This window comes from Natator depressus, chromosome 27, assembly GCF_965152275.1.
Source record: "Natator depressus isolate rNatDep1 chromosome 27, rNatDep2.hap1, whole genome shotgun sequence".
Classification (NCBI taxonomy): Eukaryota; Metazoa; Chordata; order Testudines; family Cheloniidae; genus Natator; species Natator depressus.
The window spans coordinates 11,914,167-11,938,003 of NC_134260.1; the positions used below are offsets into that span (position 1 = coordinate 11,914,167).

Genomic DNA, 23,837 nt, shown 5'->3' on the forward strand with positions numbered 1-23,837 from the left:
AGCGTTAAGTAATAATAAAGCCAGGCTGCCCGAGTGGGGCAGCCGAGGAGGGCTGCCGGGGTGGAGGGGTTGTTGGTGCAGTCGTTTGGATTGCTTTCCAGAAGGACCCAGCCTCCGGAGCTCACCTGAAATGCAGAGCCGCAGGCGGTCTTGCCAGCTGACAGGTTCCCTTCCAGGGCAGACGGAGCCAGGAGTCTCCGGGGGGCTTTCCTGCGCCCCCGGCTATAATCCCACAGCCAGACGTTACCGCAGCCGGGAGAAAACTGGAGCTTTGAAGAAAACAGCCTCAATTTTGGCTTCATGAAAAAAAAAATGCCCCCGTGTGGGAATAATGAAATCCCACCTGAAGACAGTGGGGTGCCCGGGTAATTTGTCTCTTGTTTCTGCCCTGGGTTCTCTCGAAACTGGGACACCGGTTTTGCTTTTTAAATTAAAAAAAATGTTTATTTTGCTTCCCCCCCCGCCCACCTCCCTCCAAAGGCTCCATGGTTGGGACAGAACCCAGACCTGCCTAACACAGACATTGCCGAAGCGAATAGATAAACCAACTTCCCATCCGCCCCTAAAGTTTTGAGTTTCAGTAGCTGCCAGGCCAGAAAGAAAAAGAAATCAAGTTCTCTCTACACTGGGAATTGCTCGAATCAGAGAAGATCGGGGTGGGAAGGGACCTCAGGAGGTCATCTAGTCCAAGTCCCTGCTCAAAGCAGGACCAATCCCCAACTAAATCATCCCAGCCAGGGCTGTGTCAAGCCTGACCTTAAAAACTTCTAAGGAAGGAGATTCCACCACCTCCCTAGGTAACCCATTCCAGCGCTTCACCACCCTCCTGGTGAAAAAGTTTTCCGTAATATCCAACCTAAGCCCCCCCACTGCAACTTGAGACCATTGCTCCTCGTTCCCCTCTCGCCCCCCTAACAAGCGGGGTCCCTTGAAGAAGCCCGGGCATTCTCTGAGCTTGTCGCCAGGGTCTAGACACCTACCTACCTGTCAGCTCCCCAGAAGGCTGTTTCTGCCGCCAAGAGCGGTGGGTGGTTTGTGTCTTGAAGCGGTTCCACCCCTCTAGACAGTTTCCACTCGACAGCAGCTAACCCCGCACTCAGGTATTGTGCCTATGGGGGGGATTTAAATTTGTACCTGAAATTAACAAGCAGCTCACGTGGGATGCAATCCATGAGTTGTCTGAAAGAAAAAATAGGTGAGAGAAGGGAAGCCAAGACCCCACTCTAAACCTTGCCTGGCTCTGTTGCTGGGGAAGAGGGCTAACACACCAAAGCATCGACTCCTTGACCAAATCGATTCACTTTCGGGTTTTCCCTTTGTGGGTGGGGTTTAAGGGAACAGGGCGAGACGGGAAAACGGGAAGAGGAGAAAAGAATAGATTGCCCCCCCCAATAAAATATTTCCCGACACTGTGTTCCGTGCATTATGCGGGGAATAAATCGCAGAACCAGGCTGTGAGCTGGGACATGTATAGACCTGCCCGGGGGAATGCTCTAAACGCCATTGTGATGACATTAACCACCAGTTATTGCTGAGGGTGACTTGTTTCAAACTTTTGGGTCTGGAATTCTGCTCCCATTTGCACCAGTGAAAATCCAGCGTGAATCGATCCCCACTCGCTTTCATGGGGCTGCTCGTGATTTACCCAGCTGTGTAGTCTCTAATTAACACGTGTGTGCTTCCCATCTCTGCAAAGCGTCTCCTCCCTGACTGGACAAGCTAGCTGAGGGGGTGGATCCAGCTCTGTCCAGGTTCCTTCACGCTGCAGCTCTGATTCTTGCAAGCTCTGGGTTTGTCAGGTAAGCCAGTCTGTGTGGCCTCACTTCTTTACAACTCCCCTTTTCTGCTAGCCTCTCCCCTTCGTGGGCTTCTAACCAACGACCTTCCCTGAATCCACTAACCCACCATCTTGCCACTTCTCTAAGCCAAACCTTCACTTATCCAGCAGTTTCAAATCAAACTTTTCAGAGGGTGAAGATTTTTGGCTCTCCCCTTGTTAAGTATTTTTGAAGCATATGTTGTTATTAATTATTGACAATTTTTATTTTTAACGTTTTGACATGTTAAGATCTAGCATTGTTAATTTCATATCCAGAACTTTTAAATAATAATACTGTGGGGCAGGGAAAGTTTCCATATTCCTCCCAGAGCTGGGCTGCAGGTTGATCTGGTAATCAGCAAGTCTAGTTTCTAACTCAGATCTGTTACATTCCCAGACCAGTGGCTACAGAAGAAACTTTATTCCCTCTGAAACCCTCACTGATAACAACATAAAGTCTGCTCACTGATTCATCTCTGCCTTTAAAATACTATTTTTAAAAAAATCTCCTTCCTTTATTCATAGATTCTAAGCCAGAAGGGATGACTGTGATCATTCAGTCTGACCCCCTGTATAGAGAACTCTTTCCCCCCCCCAAAACAAAAAAAACCAAAACAATTCCCAGAGCGGATCGTCTAGGGAAAAAATATCCAATTTTGATTTAGAAATTGTCAGTGATGGAGAATACACCACGACACTTGAGAAATTGTCCCAGTGGTTAATTACTCTCACTGTTAAAAATGTATGCCTTATTTCCGGTCTGAATGTGTCTAGTTTCAACTTCCAGCCCTTGGATTGTGTTAGACCTTTCTCTGCTAGACTGAAGAGCCCACTGTTAAATATTCTATTGGGGTATCTTTTCCAGACATCCCCTGATTGCCAGCCTCGGTTATCTCCCACAAAACCTGGCTTCATCTCATTGTACATCACATAACAAAAAATGGTGCCTTAGGGCCAAGTTTATCAAGTATTTAGGTGCCTATAGATGGATATAGGCAGGGGTGCTGGAATAATTTTTATAGTGGGGGTGCTGAGAGTCACTGAACCAAACTGTAAACCTTGTATATGATGGAAACCACTTCAAGCCAGGGGTGTGAGAGCACCCCTAGAACCTATAGCTCTAGTGTAACACCAACAGACCCCCGTTGTCGGCAGGCAGGAGCGAACCTGGGGCCTCCGGAGCTTAATGCATGAGCTAAAAGCCAACTGGTTGTTAGCCAAGGCTGTAGAACAAACTCATTAATATCTGGTTTCAGAGTAACAGCCGTGTTAGTCTGTATTCGCAAAAAGAAAAGGAGGACTCGTGGCACCTTAGAGACTAACCAATTTATTTGAGCATGAGCTTTCGTGAGCTACAGCTCACTTCGTCTCTTTCTCATGTCTCGGTGCCACTAGATAGGACAGAACACCACACCCAGGAGGTGTGTGCATTACACTAGCACCTGTGGATATAGGGCCATAGGCCCAGATCCGGAACGGTAGTTAGGCACCTAAATACCTTTGGTCTCTACAAGGATTTTCAAATATGCTTAGATGCCTCCCTGGCAGAGTTAGGGAGTGGGCAATGTGCCTAATAGAGATCTGCCCTAAAGAAAAGATATAATCTCCTCTCCCTGGCTGCGTTAATAGGTGCTAACAACCTGAGACAGGCTAAGATTTTAAAGGTGTTGATTTCTGGGCCACCCAGCACTTCATTCCTAAGCATTCTCATCAAGGATAACCCATCCCAAAAATCAGTCCTCATTACCCAGCAGAGGGATTTGCTTTTTGACTAAAGCTTTTTCCCCAGCTAATGCTCATTTACACAGGGGAGGGACTGGATTCTAAAAGCAATGTAGGTGACTTGGTTGCTGAAAGTTCCCTCAAGTTGATGGTATATTCTCTGTATGGACCTTCTTTTCTCTCCCCACCCAGTTCTCCTGTTGGACACTGGATGCTATTGAATGGCTTAGCCTGCCTCTGACATTAAGTGAAATCTAGAAGGGACTATTACAGGGAATTTAACACTAATGAGCATTCTTTGGGTGGTTGGCCAACACTACTCATCAATTTAAAGTCCTTTCAGTGACTGCAAAGCTCTGATTACATCAGGGCTTTTACCGCGGAAACACACACAGACACACTGAATCTGAAATCCTGCTCCTGAATCCAAGACCATATCACCAACACTGCTGCTGGTGGCTTCCAATAAAGAAGCTCCTGATGTGGAATCAGATTTGCAAGGGGCTCTGGCCCAGGTACTCAAAGGTATTTAGGGGCCCAACTCCCATTGGTTTCAATGAGAGTTAGGCACCTAAATACTGTTGCCCCTTTTTGACCGGAGCTGCTAGTTCGATTTGAAGGCTCTGGTGGGGATGTTCCAGCTGGAACTAGAAATTGATGGAGTCTGATAGCGTCAAAGAAAATCTCTCTTTTGCCTACAAGGAATGAGCAAAGTCCTGCTTCTCTGAATGCAGGAGGAACCAGGAACAAAAGGAGCGGCTTCTTGGCTCACAGCCTCAAGTTTCTTTAGCCAACACACCCAAAGTTCTCATACTAGCTTTTCCCAGGGTCACGTCTACAGTGCAAAGAGAAACCTGCAACATGGAGTCTCACAGCTCAGGGCCAAATTACTTGGGCATGGGCTGCAGGGCTAAAAAGAGCAGCGGAGCTGTTCCTCCTTGGGCTGGAGCCCTGCCTCCCAGACCCTTTCCTCTTGGCGGGTTTCAGAGCCCGGGCTCCTGCCTGACCACGAACAGCTACACTGCAGCTTTTTGCCCCATGAACCCAAGTCAATTGACCCAGGTCAGGAGTGTGCTACAGACCCATGTCGGTATAACTGCATCGCTCAGGGGTGTGAAAAGTCCACACCCGGGAGTGACATAGTTATTCTGACCTTAACCCCCCACCTTCTAGACAACGCTGTGTCAACAGGGAGGTGGATTAACTAAATCCACAAGCTAATTATGAGTCAGCAGTGTAAGGCGGCTGCAAAAGCGAACATCATTCTGGGATGTATTAGCAAGACACGATAAGTCATTCTTCCGCTCGACTCCGCGCTGATGAGGCCTCACCTGGAGTCCTGTGTCCAGTTCTGGGCACCACATTTCAGGAAGGATGTGGACAAATTGGAGAGAGTCCAGAGAAGAGCAACAAAAATGATGAAAGGTCTAGAAAACCAGACCCATGAGGGAAGATTGAAAAAATTGGGTTTGTTTAGTCTGGAGAAGAGAAGATTGAGAGGGGACATGGTAACAGTTATCCAGTACATACAAGGTTGTTACAAGGAAGAGGGAGAAAAATTGTTCTTAACCACTGAGGATAGGACAAGAAGCAATGGGCTTAAATTACAGCAAGGGAGGTTTAGGTTGGACATTTAGGAAAAAACTTCCTACCTGTCAGGGTGGCTCCCATCTAGGCACCTAAACAAGGCCTGGTCCCTGCGTGTGTTATGTGTTTTTAGCTTTAAGCAGACGAGTAGCCCTATTGAAGCCAATGGGGATATTCATAGATTTTTATTTTTTTTTTTAAAGGCAGAAGGGAGTGGTATGATTGTCTCGTCTGACTTCATGCACAGCACTGTAGGACTTGCCTGGATTAATTCCTGCTTCAGTTGAACAAGTTTAGCCTGGATGTTTCTGTAGGATTGAGGACTTGGCTCACAAGAGCTGCTAAACTCCCTGGCAAATCTGGCCCTTCCTTAGGTGGCTTTAAATGACCTGAGGAATCTTGAAATATTCACCCCTGCTTCGGGGGCCGAGTCCAGGCCAGTCTGGCCCCCAGGCCTGAGCGCAGAGGCACCCCTGGTTTGAAGTAATAGCAACAGATTGAACGCGTGGCTTCTGTCATAGGCCCTGCAAACAGTTTTGTTCAGTGGCTTTCAGCCCCGTGTGAATCCTGGATCAAGCACCCAGTGACACGCATCTGATGATGAGGCGCTGAGCAGCTGGCTAAGCCGGGGACTCTTCCCCTCCTATGATCAACTGTGCTGGATGCATTTCTGAAAAAAAAAAGAGAGCCTGCTGTCCTGCAGAGAGTTCCGAGGCGGGAACTAAAATGGCTCGTAAATTGTTCATAATGTAGCTTTTTGCGAGGCTAATCTTTGATCATCTGCCCCCTCCAGCTAAGGCTGATGAATATCACAGTTCCTTTGCTGCCATGTCCCAAGGACAAAGTGATTTGCCAGAGAGGCTTGTGGTGGAAGGAGAGTCCAGAATTGAAAGCAAGTAACTCCATCAGAGAGGGGAAATGGCTGCAGTTTTACTGGGGAAGGTTGGTTCTCAGATGCATTCATGCCAGGGACGGTGCCACCTAGCTTTAAAAAATGGACTAGATTTTTCCCCCCTCCCCCACAGTGATTTATGGCTCCTTGTATTGGTGAGAACACTATGGTTTGTCACTGTCTGGCAAACAGGGGGAGAAGGCAGCAGAGGGAACAAAACCAATTTTTAAAAATAATCTTTTATTGGGAAAAGATGTGTGGAGGGGTTTTCCCTCCTCTCCCCCCCTCTTCCCCCAAAAATTAGCAGAGAAGGAGGGTCTTGTGGTTAAAGCACTAAATGAGGATCCTGGAGATCTGAGTTACATTTTCTGCTTTGCCCTAGACAGCCTGGGAGAGTCACTTTCATGATTTCAGTGGGAGGCAGGTACTGAAATGCCTTTGAGGATCTGGGCCTTACATACTAGGGTCATGACAGCAACAGATAAACTGAAAATAGACTACCCCAGATCTTTTTGGATTTAACAAATAAATGCCCTTAAACCTACTTAGGCTTTGTCTAGACAAGGAAAAGTGATCCAGTTTAGGCCAGATTTAGCCAGCTTGTGGTGACTAAGCCCAGCACATAATAATACCTAGCTCTTATGTAGCACTTTTCATCTATAGCTCTCCAAGCATTTTTAAAAGGGTCATGAAGTTATCATCAGCCACCATTATCCCCTTCTTACAGGTGAGGAAACTGAGGCACAGGGAGAGGGCATGGCTTGTCCAAGGTCACCTGGTGGTGGTGACAGGAATAGACCCTAGGTCTCAAGTCCAAGTTCAGTGCTTTATCCACTAACCCATATTGCCTCCCTAAATAACCTATTCCCTAGTTAAGACAAAGCCACTGAGCTCTGACTTTGCAATACTGAATAAAGGAGGTGTGCTAAACCAGGTGAAAATAGCAGTCAAAAAAGGGGAGAGCTTGTTAACATGCTGAGTGGAAGGGGAGAAGAGGGGTACACTTGGGAAGGGATGGACAGGGAAGAGTGGCATTATTTGCTGTTTGTTTTTCTACTGACCTGGGAGGATGGGCGCTAGGGCTAACTTTAAGCACCTGAAGTGACTAAATCTTAAAAGAACATGAATGTGTCAAACCTCAATGCATCTCAGATGCATGGGTGAAGTCTATATATAGGCTAGGCTTAATGGATTGCATATGAGAGAGAGAGGCTGGATGGATGATAGGTAGAAGAATGGGCAGGCTGGCGTACAGAGCAGATTGATGGGGGAAGGAGAGGATGGCAGATGGATATACACAGATTGATGGACAGGCTGGTAGCTGGACAGACATAGGCAGGCTGAAAGGCTAAGCGGGCTGATGGCTAGATCTGCACACACACAGACAAGTTGAAGGACAATCTGCAGCATTTATTACATTTACAAAGCTGTATAGTTATACAAATGTTTAACCAATAACGATATATGAATATCCAAATATATTACTGGACATTAAAACATCATACAGGATGCAAACATACAGAGCAATTTGGTTTGTACCATATGGGGGTGAGGAACAAATCCCCAAAATTGAGGCCGTGGAAGTGCCTCATTTAGTCCATTTTGGCCTATGTACAAGGAGAAGGGATATCAAAGTCCAGTGAATATTTTCAACCCATGAAGCCCCGTGAAACACTATCGAGCTCGCAGTCCAGCCCCAGCCAATAGAAGGGGAAGAAACAGAAATGGAAAGACTAAGAACAATGGCAACTTTGTCTCTTTACCCTGTGTGCCTTCTCCTCCCATGAGACGATGCATGGCCGCAGTGAGCCATCTTCAATACATGCAAATTGCACCCCATTTCTCCCCCCACACCTGCCTCCCATGACCCAACCGAAGATGTGTTCTCCCCATTTTGGCTGCTTCCATGGGAGATTCGGATGGCCCACCCACCCTCCACCTCCAAAAAAAGTGTACATTCTCTTTGCCCCTCAGATCCCTCATTCTTGCTGGGGATAATGTTCTCAAAGGTGTCTAAGAAGTTAAGGTCCCAAGCTCCGCCTAATTCAGAGTTAACCAGTTCACTCTACACTGAACTGCATAACACCCATTAATCCCTCCCTTACAATGCTGCAGAGGGAGAGGTCTCCACTGGAAGAAAGTCCTTTAACTGTAACCTACCCAGCTTCCTAGAGCCTTACCAAGAATGACTTGCACAGAGGGCTCTCTGCTCATGCTGGCTCTTCCCAGCAACTATGCCTCTCAATTCTTTGGGAGAAAACTTCTAGGGTTTTGTTTTTAAATCCATGTTTGCTGACCTTGTGGAGTCAGGGTCTGTATACACAGTTCCCTTCCCCACTCCTGTTGGTCTCAATATGCCTACAAGATTTCCCACCCCCTCTACACGTGGCCCCTGCAGAAAAAACCCCAGCTCCTTTCTAGCAGTTTGACTCTTTCCTGTCCCCTGCAGGAATTTTCCTGTTCCTGGGATCTGTAGGCACTTATGTATTTATTAATTCATTCCACCATGAATGAATAAGGGGAATAAGCTTCTTGAGGCCCAAGAGAACGTGTGCTTCTGAGAATGCAGACACTTACTCCTTCCCTTCCGCCCCACCCCCCATGCGTGCTAACTCATGCACCCTTACCCTAAAGGAAAAGGATTGCTGCGGCTTGGAAGGAAATCTTTAGTGGATGACAAGAGAATTCTCTGCAATGGGACCTGTGCGTTTTCCCGCCCCCTGCATGGGGGCAATGTCATAACACAAGATATAAGCAAAATGCAGCACCACACACTATAAAGCTACAAGCCTTTTTAAAGAAAACACTTTTCTTTTCGACCCTGACCCCTTCACAAATAAGCCACCTTTCTAAAGGCACTGTTTATTTTTTTAAAATCCAGCATGAGGAGGATGAAGGGGAGATGGTGGGACAGGGTAGATCTAAAATGAAGCTTTGAAATGCCAAATTTAATCTTTTTAGCAAGCAAGGAGCTATTGAGGAGGAAGAAATGGAGAGCAGAGTGTTTGATAGGGAAATACATGGTTCTTAGTTTTAGCATCATCTCTGGCCACCCCACCAAAAAACCCACACTCCTCGTAACCACCACCACAGTGGAAGGACTGAAACGCTGGTTTCCTGGTGGGATGGGCCCTAACTCTCTTCCTTTCCCACCCACTCACATTATTTCAAGCTCATGAAAGTTGAGGCTACGTGAAATGCTGCTATGGGTCCAATGAGTGAGTACTCCTTGTTTTGAAGGTGGTGTTTGTTACTTAAAGCCCCCATCCTGCAAAGTCTTAGAGTGGGATTTTCAAAAGAGCCCTAAATGACTAAGGAGCCCAGGAGAGGTTCCTAGCTTCTGTTGACTTGAGGGGCTAGATCCCTCGGCCTCCTTTGGGGTTGTGGAGAGGGGGAATCAATGACTTGTGCTCTTAAATTGCCTAGATCCTCTTGAACGTTCCACCCTTAAGGCACGTGCTTAATGAATGGAACTGCTTGGAGTGTGTAAAGTTAACCACATGCTTAAATCTTTGCAGGATCGAAGCCTCAAATAGTCATTAGAAATCTACTCTGCAAAGGAGACGAAAATTTACAGGGGGGAGACAAAGCCACATCCTTTTGCAAAACCAGTTCTTGGGTTCTTTAGATCCCTTCGCCAAGTCCACCTCCAAATGGAATGTGCTTTGGTGGCCCTTAAAGCTGAGATCTCTCACCCTTCCTGCCCCGCTGCACAGAAATTTAGGGGGAACATCATTATGAAGTGAAGACAGGAGCAGGGATGTATTTACAGAGGGATGGAAATTCTCCTGGGAGACTACCCAGTGATTGTTAAGATGATCAGATAAGACATTGCAACAAGGCTGTGGGCAAAGCTGTCATTCTAAAGGGACCCAGGGAAGGCGCCTCTGACTGAGAAATTTAAAGCAGGCTAGGGGATGCAGATGCATACGGGCAAGATTTACGGGGGGGAACAACACACTTTGCCATGTTCTCAGAAATCTGGCCCTGACTTCTTTTGAAAAATGAAACTCATGGGACCTGATTTTCAGAAGTGCATAACACCTGCAGCTCTTGCTGGCTTCAACTGGGGCTGTGTGCACTCTTGCGGGTGGGAGAGGGGAATCAGACCAACTCTTCCCTTTAAATTAATGGCAGATGTATGTAAATCCCCTAGGCTGCTCTGGAAATAGCCTGTGGGTAACATTTTCAAAAGCACCACAGTGATTTGGGCTCCTAAATCACATACGTCATTGACTTTCAGTGGAACTGGGGCTCCTAAATTGTTTAGGCCCTTTTGGAAATTTTAGCCAGTGGTCTTAACTCCAGGCAAGCCTCTGGCTTAACGTCAATGAAAGTTTGGATAGCAGAAGAGCTGCAGGATTTACAAAGCTGTAAGACCCCCTTCCTGCTTGCCCATATGCACAAAACACACACCACCTGCTTTTAGGTTCTTCATCCCTAAACCAGTCAGGAAAGGGGGTTGGCGAGGCTGACGCAAGCATGACATCAGACGTGACTCTTAAGAAATGCCTGGAGAAGCCTCATCCTTTTGGAAGAAAGTGGTAGAGCTCCAAATGCACTTACGCCGAGGAAAGAGGCTTTCGGTCCCTGTGCTTTGCCGTTACCTGTGTATCCGTTACTATCGAGTCCAGTAGCTCCTGGGGTGACCGAAGTACAGAAAATGAAGGGGCTGCAGCTTTTACCTAAACTTGGGCTCATGGCATGCAAGTTCCATAAGTTGAAGACAAAAAAAAAAATCATTAAAAAATACTCCACCACATTTTGTGTCTGTTATTTGCATTTTAAATTAATCTGGTCAATCAATAGAAAATAAGTATGTATAATTTTTTTTCCTATATACACATATATATTTATATATAAAATGGAAAGTCACGCCCCAGGGGTCCCGTCTAGGTCAAGGCGGATGCTGTGCTGCCATTCACAGTCATTTTGCGCCCCCTGCTGGAGGAGGGTGGCATTTGGTGGCAGTTCGAGGTGCCATTGAGCAGGGTGCTGGGGTGGGCAGGGATGCTTAGCGTGGTGGTGTTGGAGCTGGGCGACCCGTGGGAAGGTGTGGCAGGGCTTGGCAGGGACGAGGAGGTGGCGGGCAAGGTGGCTGGGCTGTTTGCTTTGTCGCTGACGGATTCGCACTCGGATGCTCCGCTGGTGTTGGTGCACTCAGAGTTTGCAGGCTGGGACAGTTTTAGTCTCTTGCAAGCTGGCTGCACTCGGTATTTCAAAGGGAGAGGCCCATTCTACAGGGAGACAAAAGAGGTTCACATGAGAGGTTGTTTTTAGAGACAATCACATTGATATCGACACCAATTAGTCTGGACAGAGGTAGGGTAGCTGTTGGTCTCGGGATATTAAAGAAGCAGGGTGGGTGGGATAATATCTTTTATTGGACCAGTTTCTGCTGGTGACAGAGACAAGCTTTTGAGCCACACGAGCTCTTCTTCAGGTCTGGGACAGCAGTTTGGGGCTCAGAAGCGAAGCTAAAGGGGGAGAGATTCAAAGGCATAAAGGGGTAGCCAAGGTGCCTAATTTCCATTAGCTGTCAACAGGAGTTATGCATCTGACTGCCATTTGTTCCTGGGAACATCGCCCCTAAAATAGTCAGTGTAAAGAAACTGAATTGACACCAGAGCATGCTATGCCCTAGGGTGTAACTTCATATTTAAAAACTCAACCAGGGCTCCAATTCAAAGAAGCATTTCAACCCATACTTAAATCTGTCCCAAGTACTTTGCTAGGTCAGGGCACAATTCAATACAATGATCTTCTAAAGCCCAGTTATTATGGCATCGCTGTTGTGACTCCATAGTTAAGTTTAATTCTCCTAAATTAACTGAACTGTGTAACAGAAGCTTATGTTGTAAAAATCTCAAAATGGCAAACATCAAAACAAAATCTGAAGTTTAAGTACTATTTAAATGGTTCATGCTAGCATCTTCTGAAGATAGAGGTATACAGAGTGTTCCTTTATCTCCATTCCTCTCCTATCAGTTTAAAAATCCTACTTAAACCAAATGCATGTCCTTACCTGTGCTGCTAATAACACCTCATTATTAAAACTATTTGAATTTATATTAACTTTTTATCATTTATGAATTTGTTTCCTTTTTTCCCCTCTTATATTCCATTCGGCTTTAACAGTGTAAGTAGACCGGTCAGTTTCAATTCTCCTTTTCAGTTTAACTTTAGGAGTTCTCAAGCTCTGGAACAAAAACTACAAGGAGTCCGGTGGCACCTTAAAGACTAACAGATTTATTCATGCATCTGAAGAAGTGGGTTTTTCACCCACGAAAGCCTATGCCCAAATAAATCAGTTAGTCTTTAAGGTGCCACCGGACTCCTTGCTGTTTTTGTGGATACAGACTAACACGGCTACCCCCTGATACTTGGAACAAAACTGAAGTTCTGGTTGCTGAATGCTTTGGGAGAGTAGCAAGGCATGTTCAAAATCTAACCCAGATCTGTTTCATGTTTTGTTTTTAATTCAGACAGACTATTTCTATTAATATTAGTCGGTTTAAAATATGTGTCGGTCATTTTAAAACATTGCGATCTATCTATAAAACGCTTTGAGATCTAGGAATTAAAAGCACTACGTATTATTAAGAAACATCTGCAAACAGGTGGGTTCTAAGTTCTGACAAACATTTTCAAAATATCTTGCCTGACAAAGTTTTGAGGTAATAATGATGGTGGTTAAAAAGTTCTACGAATGGACTGTGGCATTGTCTCATTAACTAACCATTTAAATGGTTTGTTATAGGACATTATGTTCTTTTTCCATAATAGACAATCCAGTGAGTTCCACAGGCTGGCTGGATATCCAAACTATGAGCTAAGAATGAAGCTAGAGAGAAAACGCAGGACTGAAATAGTCTGAATTTTTTTCTCAAATAAAATAAATCTCAGTACTTGGATATTAGAGTGGAGGGCAGAATGAGTGAAATATTAAATTATAGGCACCAACATGCTTTCATTGGCTGTAAAGGAAGATTTGCCATTTGGTTTCTCAGTGGGAAATGGATTGACTCTTACGGTCACAGTTCTCCCTTGTCCTGCACGTTGTGTAGCCTTTTCCACCAGAATTGTGGTGGTCAACACCCACTAGTCTGAATGACTACACAAGGTGCAGGGCATTGATGAATGAGGCCCCATTGTGCAAGTGCACAATCCTTTGGATATAGGATTTATTGTTTTATTTTCCCGTGAATTTCCAATGGCTCTTTCCAGGCACACCTGTAAAATTTCAAGTTCTGAGATGTCTTTCCAGGAACTGAGCCAGCTGGCTCAAGAATTTAGATGTTCATGAAAGATTAAAAGCTAGTCTCTGGAAAAGATTTTCAGGCTGCCTTCCAGAAATAAGTGATGAAGGATTCAGGAATTCAAATGGACATGCATCTTAAAACCCACACACTGGCAAGTGGCAATGTGAAAAATATCCCACTGAAAAGTCTCTAAAATTTCCTAGCTGGTCTCTCAAGGAGCCAGGGCTTTATCATGTGAACTGTTGAGTACTGGTCCAGCACAGCCCTTAGATTCACATGCTTACCTTTAAGCAGATGGGGAGTCCCATTGAAATCAATAGGTAAGCATGTGCTTAAGCCCCCACTTCAGGCAATGCACGCCTGTTCAAAATGTGTTCCTATTCAGGAAAGCACTTGAACAAGTCAATAAAATTAGAAGATGGCAAATTCAAAAGCGATAAAAGGAAATAATCTTTTCACAAATGAACAGTGGAACGCATTGCCACATGATGTCATGGTGGCTAAAAACTTAGCAAGATTCAAACAAGGACTTGATGTTTACATAGATAACAAAAACAGCCACAGATAAAATAAGTAGGTAGTCTCTCTTCCAAAGTGTATATTAACATTAAGAAGGGCTTAAATGCACAAGGATTTAAGCCAATCTCTAACTACTAGCAATTAGGGGAATTTTGTTCTTCTAAAGCATGTCCTACTTACTGCTGTCGGAGAAAGGATATTGGACTAGATTAGATCTGTGGCCAATCGATCGATCCCGTGTTAGGAGGAAAAAGGATGTTCCAGGTGTTAGACCACAAACCTAGGACCCAGGTTCAAGACTCTGCCCTGCCACAGACTGTGTGTGATCTTGGGCAAGACATTTAATCTCTCTGGGCCAGATTTACAAAGGTATTTAGTGCCTAAGTCCAGATCCTCAAATGGTGATTCAGTGGTAGTGAGGCACCAAAATACCTTTGTACATCTGTGCCTCAGTTCCCTATCTGTAAAAGGGGAATAACAGTACTTCCCTACCAGGCTGCTGAGAATAAATACATTAAAGATTGTGAGATCCAGATATTACAGTGATATGGGCCAGACAACTACCTTAGATACAGAGCAGCTTAACCATGTGACGAAGTCCCATTGACTTCAACAGTACTTTTAACCCAGATCCTCATTGGTATTTAGGTGCATAACTCCCATTGATCTGGGTCCTTCTGAGCTTCCTGAATCAGAACTGAAACACTTTAAAGACTCAAGTCACAAAAGGTGAAATCTAGAGCTGCTAGAGTTCATTTGAAACGATCACTTAGAAGGGTAACGTTAAACCCTTTTTCCCCTTTAAAAACAAAAAAACAAACAAACAAAAGTTGATTTGTGCAGGGCAGCTACGTCTGGGTAGGAGAGGGGGGTTGTTGAAAGTTCACCCCACTGTGGGTTGGGAGAGTGAATCAAGGCTCTTCGGAGCACCTGGTTCTAATTAAATGTGCTAGCAGAGAAAGTGTCAACAAGGGAAACATGTTTTTTGATTAATCTCAGTTTTCAAACCCTGCACTTTCCCCTCCTTCCAATGCCCCTTTGGAAGTGTCAGCCACAACCCCATTCCAGGTGTGGGGGCAGTGGGTAATAGTCGGGACCTGGGTTTTTTTTCCCAGAGTCGCTGAACACAGTATTGCCAAATTTGGGTCAAAAATTGCGAGTCAAGCCCCAAAAATCACGAGATTTTTATAAACTAGATTTTGTTGTGGGGGTTTTTAAAATTTGCCTTCTGATTTCTTTCGCCTTTCATGGTCACATTTTCAAGCTTTTATCCACAACCGTGTTCTAGAACGTATTTGTAGGAAGTTCTGTGGCCCATGTTCTACAGGAGGTCAGACTCGCAATGGTCCCTCTTCATAAGAACGGCCAGACGGGATCAGACCAAAGGTCCATCTAGCCCAGTCTCCTGTCTTCCAACAGTGGCCAATGCCAGAGGGAATGAACAGAACAGGGAATCATCCAGTGATCCATCCCCTGTCACCCATTCCCAGCTTCTGGCAAACCGAGTAGGGACACCATCCCTGCCCTCCTGGCTAATAGCCATTGATGAATCTATCCTCCATGAATTTATCTACTACTTTTTTGAAGGCCAAGACTGTAACAGGGTTCACAACATCCTCTGGCAAGGAGTTCCGCAAGTTGACTGTGGCTGTGAAGAAATACTTCCTTTTGTTTGTTTTTAGATCTGCTGTCTATTAATGTAATCAGGCGACCCCTAGTTTCTGTGTTATGAGAAGGAGTAAATAACACTTCCTTATTTCCTTTCTCCACATCAGTCATGATGTTATAGACCGCTATCATATCCCCCCCTTAGTCGTCTCTTTTCCAAGCTGAAAAGTCCCCATCTTATTAATCTCTCCTCATATGGAAGCCATTCCATACCCCTGATCATTTTTATTGCCCTTTTCTGAACCTTTTCCATTTCCAATAAATCTTTTTTGAAATGGGACGACCACACCTGCACACAGTATTCAGGATGTGGGCGTCCCATGGATTTATACAGAGGCAAAAGGATATTTTCTGTCTTTTTTTTTTTTTTTTATCCCTTTAAGGATTCCCAACATTCTATTCGCTTTTATGACTGCTGCTGCACAGTGAGTGGAAGTTTTCAAAGAACGATACACAGTGACTCCAAGATCTCTCTCTTGAGCTGTAACAGCTAATTTAGACCAAATCATTTTATAAAATCATAAGATTTGGCAAGATTCTTAGCACCCCGCAGCGCCCATTAGCTGCAGCTGGAGTGGTGGGTGCCCTGCATGTCCAGAAAATTGAGGTCCAAGATATTTTTGGAAGAATAAACCTCTCCTTCTGAAACCTTCCCCCTAACTATTGTCATTATCTACCACTGAAAAGACACCTGGTCATCACAAAAAGATTTCATTTGCAAAGGGGCAGAGTTATTGCCTGAAAATTAGTATTGATTAACTGGTATTAATCATTAGGAGTCTTTCAGTAGCATCTAAGGACTTCAACAGAGATCAGGGCTCCCTTACGCTAGGTGCTGCACGAATGGGGAGAGAGAGAGGAACCCAGTACTGAAGACTCAGACTTAAGGTCAGAAGGGCCCATCATGATCATCTAGTCTGACCTCCTGCACATTATAGGCCACAGACCCTCATCCACCCCCTCCAGCAATAGGCCCATAGCCTCTGGCTAAGTTACTGACATCCTCAAATCTTGATTTAAAGACTTCAAGTTGCAGAAAATCCACCACTTGCACTACTTCAGACCAAAAAGTGACCTGTGTCCCCATGCTGCAGAGGAAGGTGAAAAACCTCCAGAGTCTGTGCCAAATCTGCCCTGGGAGAAAAATTCCTTCCTGACCCCAATTAGGGTGATCAGTTAGACCCTGAGTACGTGGGCGAGACCCGCCAGCCAGCCACCAGGGAAAGAATTCTCTGTAGTAACTCCAAGGCCTCCTGCTCTAGACTTTAAGCTTCGGAGATGGGACAGTAAGCGGACAAATGGTGGGAGGGGAAACAGAACAGGGAAGTGACCCATGGAGGTAGGGCTGGCACCCGTGTCTTCTAGATCCCAGGTGACTGCCCTGCCCACTGGACCACACTGCTTCTCAATAAATGACAAAGATACTTCCAGCACAGAAGAGGGAGTTTTACTCACCCTTCTCCAAGGATAGATATAGGCGATGTCCATAAGCGTGTAATATTCCTTTAAAGGTTCATCTTCGTAGAGAACTTCCACCTGATAAATACAGACCAAAGTGAATCTTTCCCCAGGGGTCCCAAGGGCAAAATCAAATAGCTTGCTTCCCAATCCATGGTTGGACAGAAGGGGTCAGATTTCCTCTTCAACAGAGCTCAGCTTCCATTTAGGCATCTAAATAAGGATCTGATTTCATAGTGCTCCATTCCCACTTTAGACCAGATTTTCCTAAGAGCCCAACACGCACTGAGCTGAGTTCTTTTGAAAATCTGGCAACTTACTTTGGTGCCAAAGTGGGTTCTAAGCTTCTTTTGAACATCAGGCAGTCAGGGGCTGAATTAACCATTGCCCCACACTTCGCCCAGTCTTCACACCAGTGCAAAATGAATGTAAAAACGCTACCGAATCAGAGTGGCTGTATACAAAATGCAGTGAATCGGATCCAGCGTACCCACATCAGGTCCCCTCCTGGTAGGCCCTGGGAATCAGTGTCAGAATCGTTCTGAAGAAAGCATTGTTAGGTAGACTGGATAGGTGAAGGTGGTCTAACGGACTGAGGTCCAACCCTTGCTGAATAGCTCTGGACAAGTCTAACTTCCCCATGGGTACAGAATGAGGCGGCCGATGCTTATTTAAAAGAGGGCTGCAAGACTTAATTAGCAAATGTTTGTACAGCAGGGTGAATAAGTGCTAAGTAGTAGTATGACAACTGCCAAGCTTTTAAACAAGTGTTTTCAGTACGAGAAACACATAGTAAATCTCCGGAAAGAAATGTCTGTTTCTGGGGAGGTCTCAGATCAGAATTTCCAGCGCTGGTGTGGGGCAGCCGGAGTGTCAAGACTGTGTTTGGTTTTATTTTGGGGGAAAGGGAGGAGGTTCTCTGAGATACGCTCTCCTCCTGTTAATGCTCTTCTTCTGAAATGGATGGGGGCAGCGACTCAACCGGTGCAAATCAAGGCCGTTGACTTCAAATGGAGTGATGCAACTTGACACCAGCTGTTCATCTGGCCCTGTTGTGCTAGGCAACAGTGGGTTGCAATCTTGGTGGGGGTCCTGAGGTGCTACTATAATGCCCATCATACATAATATAGCTTTGTATTGCAATAGCGTCTCAAACAGGGTCCTGTTGTGCAAGGTGCTGTATAAACATAACGGGTCTGGCCTAAAGAGCTTAATATCTAAGCATGTCCAACAATAACAACATTAAGTCTTCTCTTGAAAAGAGAATGGGGACATGCGGTTTTTGAACACAGCAAGCACCCCAGTGTGTATTTAGAATGAGGGGTGTAAGAAGGGACTGTCCAAAGCCAGAAGGCCCACTGTTTAAATGCTCATACACCTTCCGTGGGTGTAATAAACGGCCATCCAAAAAGACAACCGGCCTAAGGGGTGCCGCACCAGTGGGCACGCACTGCAAGGAACCCTGACGGAGGTCAGCAGATCAAGCAGTGACCAAGGACCAGTTGCCAGTCGCTCGCTACTCACTTTGTACTTGCTGGGAACATCCATCTTATTGCGGAGAAATTTAGCCAGATGCATGACTGTCATGGCAGCAGGACACCGGAGGAACCTTACACCGTTCTTCTGGGGCCAGACCAGAGGGAAGGCAGGGGGAGGAGGGGAAGGGAAGAGCATTACTGAGAGCTGAGCAGCTGGAACAGGAGAGGGGATGAAATACGTACAGGAGCAGCTGTAAATCTATCATACACAAACAGAGCAGGGGGGCATGAAAGACTTGCAGGTCACGCGCAAAGGGCTCTGCTGCAATCCATACTGTTCTGGTTCTGTAACACCAGGGTGGGGAGCAGGGAGTAGAGCGCCTCACAGAGAAAACAGCAGCAGTCAAAAATACATTGGACTGATTTTTAACTCTGAGGCCTCTGGGACATAAATGACTCACACCCCATTACATAGGAACAAAAGAAATATCTTGCTAACCGGTTGGACTAAAATCAGACCATTCGATCTCTCAAGGGCTGCACAGTGTAAGCATAAAAGCCCCTATTAGATAACCAGAAAACCAACAGAGTCTTTTTATATTTATACAGAGACAAACAGATTACACACGTGTGTCCGTGTTGATTTCCTCCTTACTAATGTTTCAGTTTCAATATGAGCTCATCTTTCTTCTATCAGGGTTAATATTGCCAAACTCCAGGGAAAAAAGAATTATCTCAGATCATTTGCTCTAAGCACAGAGCTGGGAGCCAGGAAGTCTTGAGTTCTAACCTCATCCAGCACACGGCTTATGGCCCTTGGACAAGGTTCACTCAGGCCCTGGCCCAACAAAGAATTAGAACTAATTGTCCTTAAAGTTACAGAGGTGCTTTTTGGGGCTGGGGCCTGGGAGCCTAAATTGCCAAAAGTGGCCACTGATTTTTGGATGCCCAATTTGAGACATCTTGGGCCTGCCTTTCAGAGGGTGCTTGTGGTGAATAGGAATAGGATGGTATCCCTTTAAATAGTTTGTGAGCTCTCTAGTGATGCTCACTGTGTTCTGTTTTAGTAGCTGCCAGAACCCAGTCAGCGCCGTAGCATCTATATAGCTAATCCTTGCATGGTGTGTATATACGGCAAACACCATTATTTAGATTAATAGATTTTAAGGCCAGATGGGACCATTATGGCATCTAGCCTGACCTCCTGTATAATACAGACCCGAGAATTTGTGTCTGTGTGGTTTCTTGATTGTTGTGTAAATAGCAAAGACCACCCCAGATTGTAGTTGAAATCAATAAAAGCGACAGGGCCTCAGTCCCTCTGAAAGTTAGATCCAGATCCTCAAATTGAAATCATTGGGAGTTAGGCATCTAAATACTTCTTGAAGATCTGGGCAAAAAGTCCATGCTCTGGGAGAGTAGCAGGGTATGTTCAAGAGTTGGGAATCCAAAATCTGAAACACCCAAAGTCACTGACTCCCGCTGAAAAAGTGGGCCTTGATTTCTGCCTCTCAGATTCCTCACCCATGAGACTAATAGTTCTGACTTATCTGCCCCAACGCATAGATCAGTTATTGGCCTTTGAACAGCACCCAACCTTCATAAAAAGCCATTTCTTGGAATAAGTTTGATTCTTTATTTGGATCCATGTGTAAAACCCGGGGGAGAGCTGGAGACAGGATGATTGGGGCAGCAGGAGCAGCAGCTCAAAGGCCAGGGGAAAGAATTGATCATCTGTTGCTGTCTCATACCCCCTGCCAAAAGAAACAAAATGTGGCTTCCGCTTCAAGATCTTTGGAACTTGCACAGACCTTAGTGCATGCACTAGGGGAACGGAGCTGCCCTGGTGCAGGAAGCATCAGCCCTGCCTTCCGCTGCCTCCTTCCCAAGGGAAGAGCAACGCACTGACTGGGACCTCTTTTTGTTTACCTGCAGGTCTCTTTAAGCGATCAGCTTGGCAGCACTTACTTTTTCCTTCTCCACGTCCCCGTTTTCAATCGTCCCTTTCTTTTCATCTCTAGGGAAGAAGGGACAGAAGGAGCATTTTTGTAAAAAAGTAACAGAAAATAAAGTCACCCCCTTAGCCCCGGAGAGGGGATATTAAGCTTGCCAAGGCAGTCGTGGCACAAGGGTTAATTTCTCTCTGGATGTGCGGTGGTGGAGAGGCACGTACAATCTAATCATCTCCAGCTAAGCCATAGAGCCAGCATATAAAAGGCATCGGGACTGCAATATGCTCTATTCAGGGCTTTGTTTTAGCTTGTGTATTGCAGCTACAATGTTCCATAGGGAGGACTTCAGGTCACATGACAAGCCCTCCATTCATAAGCTTAATTAGTCTTTGCACATCCACAACACACCTGAGGCTCTATAGTCTGTAAAAAGCCACTTCTAAGTCACCTATAGAACTATAGGGTCCAGGTCCTGGTGAAAGAACAGCCTAGATGCTTATCTTCCCCGCCAACTCCAGCTGTTTCTATGCAGTGCAAGGAAACACTTCCAGGGCAATCAAGCACTCAGGGGGAAACCCTGGCCCACTAGAAGTCAATGGGAGTGTTAAACAGATCCAGAATCTTACTCAGGGTCTCTGCTGCTGAAGAAAATAAGAGTATTCAAAGTCTCTTCCCAAACCATGCATGGGGTTTATTTTCAGCCCTAGAAGTTAATAAATCGCATGGGCTGGGATTGAGAAAGGTGCTTAGGTACCTAACTCCCACTGAAACGGGAACCGTGAGTGCATAGTTCAACGTATATGGGTGACTCTGGCTAGAGCATTTCAACTCCAAAGCCAAGGCGAGTCCTTCCTTTCATTACAATAAGCTTTGGATCAGGCCATGGTGCTGGAGGTATGTGGGATCCCTACAAGTGGGCCTGCCTAAATAGCTGGTGAAGTTTTAATCTGGTCCCATTCGAAACCAGCCAGAACCACCCACACCCCGCTGAACTAAACAGACTAGATCAGATTCTCGTTAACGCCAGCGTAAGTCAGAAGTCGCCCCTGGGAGGACGGAGGTGTGTGAAACGGATGCAAAGGAGTGGAAAATCAAACGGATTGGCTGAAATTCACCCTGTGCAGGGGTGCTAGCAGCGTACCCACGCACCACTTGCTCAGTCTTCTCAAGGGAAGCTGCGAGGGGCTGGGTCTTAGGCACTTTTGGAAATTTTATCCATTAACATGTCCCTACTTCTCAGGGGGGTTGTGATGATAAATTCCCGAACGTCGGCGAGCTGCTCAGACATTATGGTGAGAAGATCCTCATAAACTACTAGGAGAGAGTGCATCAGGAGAGTGAATGAAGCCTGCAAGATTGCAGGAGAATTTGGGCCAGTAAAACTTGATTGCACAAAGACAAAACGACACCAGAGCAGCGCCAAAGCGAATTACTACAACAAATCCTCTCTCCCCAGATATTTGTTTGAATTATTTGCCCAGCGCTGCTCTTGCTGTATGTGACAGTATTGTCAGAGTTTATTCGTTATTGCCTAACATGTATGTCGCTATCCCAGTCAGGGTGGGCACTACTGTGCAAGGTGCTATACAAACGTATGACAGCCCCTGCCTCATAGGTCACGGTCTACAAGATAAGAGGTAACAAGCGGACAAGGCAAACAAGTGGACCATGATGCAGTGGGAGAGCTGAGATAATATAAATAGAAGAGGATGCAATGCCACAGTGCCTAGGAACCCTAATCACGGACCCATGGGCCCACTGTGCAAACACAGAACCAAAAAATAATGGTCCCTGCCGCAAAAAGATTGATTCGAGTATAAGACGCCAGACACAAGTGGACAGCCAGTCAATAGGAGTGATCATAGCTCACCACCTGTCTAGCCATTACCGGGTTATACTTTGCATAGGGATGAATCACATCTTTCAGTAGAGGGCAAGCAAAAGGGAGACTTAAGGGATACGCAGGCTGGAGAAGAAGGATGGGCCAGTGGTTAGAGCGCTAGCCTAAAACTTCTCTGTTTCCTGCTCTCCCACAGACTTCCTTTGCAACTGGGGCAAGTCATTTAGCCACTCTGTACCTCAATTTTCCATCTGTAAAAATGGGAACACCATCACCACTCTGCCTCACTGGCGTGCTGGATAAATACATTAGCTTGTGAGGTGCTCAGATTATATGGTAATAAGGGCCATATGAGCAGCTAAGGTATTTAAGGCTTGTGCCAGCCCTACACAGAGGCATACATGTCTCCCACTTTAGTCTTTACACAGGTAAAACTCCCACTGATCTGAACTGTAGCTTTACCTGAGTAAAGACTGAGAACGCTGAGAACAGTCTTCAGGATTCGATCCATTCCCGCAAATAAGATCTTAGAGGTAGCCAGAAAGGCAAGATTTTGACTCGGAACAGGAGGAGTTTAGCAACAACAACAAAATCTTACCTCATTCCTTCGTAAAACTCTATGGATAAGCTGACAATTTCATCATCTGTCAGGTTCCCTTTTTCTTGTTCGGAAACTTCCCCACGATCCTCATTTGACCCATTGGGAACTGCGCAGGGAGCAGGGAGAGAGATGTTAAACCCCTCCCAAAATGTATTTAGTGTCAAGACAGAGGAGAAGAGAAGAGACAGGAAGAGAGACCGAGGCTATTCCTGTTTGCAGACACTTACCGTCTGCCATGGGATAGGCTGCATAGAAGTCACGCCGTCTCTTCATTTCATCTGCAAGAGAAGATAGATCAAAGCAAGAAAGCAAGCAAGCAAGCAAGAATGAATAAAAAGAGAGGGAGAATGGAAGATCCAGGCCTGGTCTACACCGTTTTTATGCCCAGTTGGGAGTGTGATGTTTTACCAATACAGTTATACCAGTATAAGCCTTCATGTGGATGCAGTGATGCTGGTTTAAATGTGTCTTATACTGGTATAGCTTATTCTCCCTATGGAAATGAGTGAAAGGGGTGCAACTTTTGTGTTTGCACAGGGCGTAAGGGTGGCAAAGTCACACGCGCTTTAACCCCGCTTCCGATGACGTAACGGGATCGACTTCAACAGGAGCAGAGTCGGGGCAGCACAGAGCCCTACCCCCAAATCATCACCATTATTACTTGATTTGATTATTGTTGTCTGTATCTGTACCTTTGAAAAGCCCAGGGACCAGTTTGTACACTATGTCTTGTAAGGTTTTGTCAGACCTGAAAGACACAAATAAGAATGAATCAGGGTGGGTCAGTGTAGTTATTTCTGGATCCATTCCAGTCACCTGTCTGCGTTCCCTCGCCAAACCAAAAGGGAGCACCTTTCACTCCCGTGCAAAAGACTGGCACAAGGCTCATGCACCATTTAAGCCCTCAAAACAGGGCTTACGTGGGACTTAAGTAGTGCACAGACATTGCACTGGCCCTTTGCAAAGGAACACAGCCGGATGAATTCAAGACCACGCTGTATAGGCTCTGTGCCAATTTAAATATTGCTGGTAAAACTCC

The 23,837-nt window shown here is 45.7% G+C and overlaps 1 protein-coding gene across 3 annotated transcripts in view; it reads right to left on the reverse strand.

The window, feature by feature from the left end:
* Window positions 1-7,427: 7,427 nt before the first annotated feature.
* Window positions 7,428-23,837, reverse strand: part of PCGF2 (polycomb group ring finger 2) — a 39,564-nt gene continuing 23,154 nt past the window's right edge. For 2 of the 3 annotated variants that reach the window (XM_074940504.1, XM_074940505.1), the window contains exons 4-10: window positions 23,491-23,546; window positions 23,026-23,076; window positions 22,796-22,904; window positions 20,374-20,422; window positions 18,452-18,550; window positions 16,925-17,005; window positions 7,428-11,257 (exon numbers count right to left, since the gene is read on the reverse strand). In XM_074940504.1, the coding sequence (XP_074796605.1) occupies window positions 10,913-11,257; window positions 16,925-17,005; window positions 18,452-18,550; window positions 20,374-20,422; window positions 22,796-22,904; window positions 23,026-23,076; window positions 23,491-23,546 (790 nt within the window). In that variant the 3' untranslated portion in view covers window positions 7,428-10,912. The remainder of the gene's footprint in view (window positions 11,258-16,924; window positions 17,006-18,451; window positions 18,551-20,373; window positions 20,423-22,795; window positions 22,905-23,025; window positions 23,077-23,490; window positions 23,547-23,837) is intronic. The other variant, XM_074940506.1, reaches the window with a different exon arrangement.